The sequence below is a fragment of the Rhinoderma darwinii genome, chromosome 3, assembly GCF_050947455.1.
Source record: "Rhinoderma darwinii isolate aRhiDar2 chromosome 3, aRhiDar2.hap1, whole genome shotgun sequence".
In the NCBI taxonomy this organism is placed as follows: Eukaryota; Metazoa; Chordata; class Amphibia; order Anura; family Rhinodermatidae; genus Rhinoderma; species Rhinoderma darwinii.
This window is the reverse complement of record NC_134689.1, coordinates 421,391,780-421,398,321: the sequence shown is the minus strand read 5'-3', so window position 1 is coordinate 421,398,321 and position 6,542 is coordinate 421,391,780. Positions and strand designations below refer to the sequence as shown.

Sequence of the window (6,542 nt, the reverse complement as noted above, 5' to 3'; positions counted from 1 at the left end):
CAGTGGAGTAGCTTTAAGGGTCGCATTTGCGACCGGGCCCCTAAGCCTGGGGGGCCCACGGGCCCCCGTTGGCATACAGCATGCTTGTTAAATAAATTTTCTGTGCCATGAAGCCGGCACTTCCTAGTTACGGTCACATGGTACACTTCGTGTACCATGTGACCGTGTTGTCACGTGACATATCTTCCAGCCAGTGCAATGGAAGAGTCGGTGCGGAGGACTCCAAGTGAGCTGCAGAGTCTGTATTGTAATGTGTTGTGTTGTGCTGTGTTGTATTGTGTTGCCTTGTAATGTATTGTAATGTATTGTGTTGCCTTGTAATGTATTGTATTGTGTTGTGTTGTCTTGTAATGTGTTGTATTGCGGTGGAGGGGGGCCCGTTAAATTACAGGCCCCCCTCCACTCTCCACCGCAAACTGCACAATACAACGCAATACAGTACAAACTGTGGGTCCACCCCCTGGGTGGTCGTGTAAAGACCTCCGGGGGGTCGCGAGGCACTCACCGAGGTCCCGGTTCCATTCAATGCTGGAGCAAGGAGCTGACGTCTCCTTGCTCCAGCATTCACTATACATCATCGCGCATGTCTGCGCCGAGTCACTCATAGCATAAACCGGAGGAGGCGAAGGAACGGGGATAGGTAAGTAATTATGCTTTTTTTCTATTATGCACATATGGGGCATTATACTGTATGGGGGCTGATATGGGGGGCATTATACTGCATGGGGGCTGATATAAGATGGGGGCATTATACTGCATGGGGGCTGATATGTGGGAATTATACTGTATGGGGAGCTCATATGGGGGGCATTATACTGTATGGAAGCTGATATGGAGGGACATTATACTGTATGGGGGCTGATATGGAGGGGCATTATACTGTATGGGTAGCTGATATGGGGGGCATTATACTGTATGGGAGCTGATATGGAGGGGCATTATACTGTATTGGGGGCTGATAAGAAGGGGCATTATACTGTATTGGGGGCTGATAAGGAGGGGCATTATACTGTATGGGGAGCTGATATGGGGGGCATTATACTGTGTGGGGGCCTGATATGGGGGGACATTATACTGTATGGGGAGCTGATATGGTGGGGCATTATACTGCATGGGGAGCTCATATGGGGGGCATTATATTGTATGGGAAGCTCATATGGGGGGAATTATACTGTATGGGGGCATTTTACTGTATGGGGGCAGCTATGTGGGGCATTATACTGTGGGGGCTAATATGGAGAGCATTATATGGTATGGGGCTGTTATGGGGGCAGTATACTGTATGGGGAATTATATTATGTGGGGGCATTATACTATTGGGGCTGTTGGGCAAGGCATCTGGGCATAGGCGCGCACAGGGGTCTGATGATGGTGGTGTTGGGGAGGGGTAGGGGGGCCCAAACTGAATTCTTGCACCCGGGCCCATGAGCCTTTAGCTACGCCCCTGCAGGTTACTATTATCTGGAGGGAAAAGCTCATATTGTATATAATTACTTCCCCATCGAAGATCTGTATTGCATATGGAAACAATGGAAACAATGGACCCTGCTCTATCTCCTTCTCTGTGTTTCTCTGCAATTATTGGCAAATAATTTAGTGGCGTGCCTTGGGCATATAGACATTACCGAATAGTTTGCCCTACTGTGCACTCCACCTTTGCTAATCGATACTTGATGTAGTCATTCTTTTCTCTTCATTCCCATCTACTATCCGATCACACATAGGTTGTATGGGTTTTTCCAATCTATGGGGTGCACTTGAATGAGGGACTGCTCACCCAATCCCTGTTAGGCATAATATACCTCTCTAAGCAGGTCATTTTAATATTTAATTTATATTAATCAATCCAAGAGATCAGTTGATCTCTATGCTTCTTTCCCTTCTTCTCCCCACTCCTTCCCCTCCATTCTCTATTTGACTAGTAGAATTATAATCATGTTTCCACTTATTGTAAAATCAAGAAAAATCAAAATGGTAAGCAAAACATTAAGTTTAGGTTTCCGAAAATCCAGAGTTTTTCCATACACTGGGTGCCCTTTGTCTTTGGACTGGTCACTCCAGACTAGCTGGATGCTCTGTCTCAGTTTTCCCCAGGTACCAACACTGACTGTAAACTCAACTGAGACCCTCCAGATCAGACCATCTCTCTCTCTATGATGCATCTTCTGTGGCAAACCAATTCTCTATCTGCAAAGCAGCACTACTAGCAGGCTGTCTCCCTCTCTACACACGCGTCTGAACAGGATCCGCTCTGCACATCCCCTTCCTATCCAGACTTAGTCTCCTTCCTTGGCCTAAACGAAGGATCTTGCTCTTCCTGATGTACAATAAAGGTATAAAGACGCTAAATGCTGTAGCCGTTACAATGAGCATCTCTCGCTCTGGAGGACCTGTCCTGTAATGCAATATAGGTCCTCCGGAGCGAGAGATGCTCTCTATAAGCGCTCTCTACTCTTGCCAAGAGATGAGGATCCTCAACAGAGGACTTCCCTCTTTTACATTTAGAATTTTCTATAAGGTTATGGGAAAATGGGTTTATGGTGAGACTTGTGGTGCTTAATATGTGCAGATGAAGAGGGAACACACTTATAAAGAGTATCCTAATACCTAGAGCATCTCTTCTCAAGAGAGAATGTCACAGGGTAATAGAGGTTAAGTGCCACTATTGGTTTTTTTTAAAACTTGACCAATGGGTGGGGTCCAGGTGCTGAGACCTCTATTGTTTCTTTGGGGTTTTTATTTTTGCGTTTATGGCATCTGATATTTTGGGCTTTTGTTTGTGCTTGCTGAGTTTGTATCAGACATAGAAGCATGGTCTTTCATGTTTTTTACACTCTTATTTTATAAATTTTAACTTTATTTTATTACCTTGAAGCAAAGCCAATAATAAAATCAAATCCTTAGATATTTTATCTCACTGGAATAAATTTGTTGTATTCTGTTCATTACTTATCTGCACAGGGGAATCTTGTGGAGATCTCTCTGGATCTAAAACTTTCCACACATACATGTATAAAACTACCGTATAATATGCATTATAACATTACTATCAGACTGGATGAACTCTTCACTGGTGTTGTGTGATATAATTTACATTACATCTAGTTTTATACAGTATTTTAATATAAACACATATGGACATTCTCAGCATAGACCAAGCTAAGGTGAGACCCTCATGTTTATGCTGATCTTTACATAGAATTACTTTGCTGTTCTTAGTTATTTTGTGTTTGTGTAAAACTTTTAGGTAATGTGGAAAATAGTCTTCAAAGCTGATTGTAAAATTACTTATGTAGACATGGTAACAGGTAACTATAGACCAGAGAGCCTGACCTCTCCTGTCTTCTGGAACAGATAAACTGCTTGACTACAAAACACGACTATAGAGCCATGGAAGAAGGTGGTCTCATCTGATGAATCACATTTTTTTTTTACATCATGTTTATGGCCGGGTGCTTGTGCATTGCTTAACTAAGGAAGAAACGGCATCAGGATGCACTATGGAAATAAGACGACCTGGCGGAGGCAGTGTGATGCTTTGGGCAATGTTCTGCTAGGAAATCTATGGTCATGGAACTCATCTGGATGTTACTTTGACACATACAGTACCACCTACCTAAACATGTAGACCAAGAACCCCCCTTCATGGCAATATCATTCCCTAATGGTAGTGACATTAGCAGCTCGAGGAGAATATACACAATATTAGACTTGTGGTTTTAATGATATGGCTGAGCAATATTTATATATTCTTTATTTGCTGTTGTTCCTAAATCATTTGATACAGTCTGTTGTAGTTTGGCAAAGAGATTGTTGGCAGTAACGGACAATGCTGGTATAGCATATAAGAAAAAATATATATGGAAAAACTAGTCAAGTGACAGGCAGTCAAAATGACTACTGGAGACCACGATGATCTGTACTGGGCCCAAATTTCATCTTGTTATTATTAACCTTGTAGATAGAATAGCATGTAAAATCTTAATTTTTACAGATGACACATAATTAATACTGAGCTTGATTATAAAATATTAAGAAGCTGATACTATGGTCTGGTAAAGTACAGACGTAATTCAGTATTTAGTGAAATACCAATTAAAGGACCAAGCCACAGACATTATCTGGCTGCCAACATATTAATTGGAATAAGACTTGCGGAAGCTCTTCAAGAAAACTATACACTGATATACTGGTTAACTACTAAGTTAAGCATTAGCACTCAATGCCAAGCAGCAACTGTAAAAGCAAATACAATGCAGGTCTGCATACATTGAAAAATATGATACTAGGATTCAGATATAATATGTTAATTCTATAAATTAATGTGGCACCAATCTCCCAAATAAATTTAGTATTACCTAAGGTTATTAAAATATAATCCACTAGATTAATAAAACGACATCTCAGTTAAAGTGATAGGCTTGTGAAGCTCGCTCCAGTGCTTTATCTCCTCCCCTTTAACATTGTATTTGACTTCAGTTTGACCCTGCTTTTATGACTCCTCTACTGCTATTCTTTGTCCCCACTGTACCACATATTAGACTCTACTACATCACTATTACTGAACATTGGCTCGTCTGACTACTCTTCTTATATACCCACTACTGTACTGTACATTCGGCTCTGTTACATCACTGTCATTTTACCAGGGCTTATTCAACTATGTTAATTCTTCTCCCCAGTATTGCATCTGTATCTGTTGTCTCCCCAGTAACTAGACAGCCTGACCATACTTCTGTTCCATCTCCTTGTTACACCCTTCAATTAAAAAACCTAAATATTGACATTGTCATTGCCCATAGTAATCTTATCTTCAACTACTCTCATTTGGTCTGATTTCCTTCCTGCCATACATCATTTATGGAATCAACCACCGACCAGCTAGGGGCACCTAAGACCTGGGACCAGCTAAGTACTCCGACCCTAACCAAAGTCATTGGAATGGGGGTGATGTAGGGGAAATTGTGCTGTCTGATTGGTTCTTTCCTGGATATCACAAGAATCAGAATTCAGATACTGTATACAAGATGAATAAAAATGATTGTCAACTAAACCCCAAAACTATTAATTCCAAGAATATGTAAAGGGGATATTTACAGAAAATCAAACTTCTACTGGCAACAAAAATTACATTTTAGCTTTCATTATTTTTGCTTTTCATGAAAAAAATAAAATAAAATATTATTAGCATTTGTTAATGAGGAATATAATTTATGTCTTGTCTTCAGGAGGTCTTGACAAATAATATCACCTCCATCATCCTTGTAGGATTTCCAAATCTTCAAAACTTCACATTTCTGTTCTTCTCACTACTGGTTATTATTTACTGTGGGACCGTTTCAGGAAACCTTCTCATCGTGACCTTATATTTAATGAGTAAAAACCTCCAGTCTCCCATGTACTTCTTCATTACACAGCTATCATTGTGTGACATCCTGCTGACTACTGATATTGTCCCCATCCTGCTTCACACTGTACTGTATGGAGGGAGTACTATGACTCTCATCGGCTGCATCATCCAGTTTTATCTCTTTGTCACCTCGGAGTCGTCTGAATGTTTTCTACTGTCAGTGATGTCTTATGATCAATATCTGGCCATCTGTAACCCCCTTCGTTATAACTCCATTATGAATCATAAGTTTTGTGTGACATCAGTAATTGTGACTTGGTTGGTGGGTTCCATCATAACATTGACAAATGTCATTTCTATTTGTAGTTTACATTTCTGTGGACCGCACGTTATTGACCACTTCTACTGTGACTATAATCCTATACTGCAGCTCTCCTGCTCTGATACATCAATCATTCATACTCAGAGTCTTATATTTGGATTTTTCATTATAATGGCACCTTTTGTGATAATTGTGATGTCCTATGTGTACATTGCCATCACCATCCTGAAGATCTCATCCAATACCGGAAGACATAAAGCCTTCTCCACCTGTAGCTCCCACCTCATTGTAGTTTCTTTATTTTATGGGGCATTATTCATTGTTTATATGTTTCCTACAAGAGGAAAATCCCTGATCCTGAGTAAGGTCTTGTCTCTGATGTTTACTGTGGTGACCCCACTGCTTAATCCTATCATATACACTCTGAGGAACAAAGACTTTAGAAAAGCTTTTCATAAATTTAAAGGCTGTGTAAACCTTTGAACAATTATTTTAAAAATAAAACAATATATTTTGGTGTTTTACTGACACTTTAGAAAAAAAATTTATTATGTTTTTTTACTTTTTGAGATTTGATACAATTTTATTGTTTTTCAGCCATGGAGTCAATAGAATGTCTTCTCCTGACCATCATGTCCTACGATAGGTATCATGCCGTCTGTAACCCTCTACATTACACCTCCGTCATGGACCTCACATTTTGTGTTAAAACTATTCTTCTCTCTTGGTTGTTTGTTTTTTGTATAATATTCTTTTTCAATAAGTAATTTAGTATTTTGTGGACCAAACACCATTGACCATTTATTCTGTGATTTTGACCCGATACTTGAACTGTCCTGCTCAGACACGTTTATAGTGAAAATGGAAAGT

The 6,542-nt window shown here is 40.1% G+C and overlaps 1 protein-coding gene across 1 annotated transcript; it reads left to right on the top strand.

Moving 5' to 3' along the window:
- The first annotated feature begins 3,134 nt into the window (after positions 1-3,134).
- On the top strand, positions 3,135-6,155 carry LOC142750610 (olfactory receptor 11A1-like). Its single transcript, XM_075859606.1, has 3 exons — positions 3,135-3,164; positions 3,248-3,301; positions 5,229-6,155. Exons 1-3 carry the CDS (start codon positions 3,135-3,137, stop codon positions 6,153-6,155), a joined length of 1,011 nt encoding a protein of 336 aa, XP_075715721.1.
- The last annotated feature ends 387 nt before the right edge of the window (positions 6,156-6,542 follow it).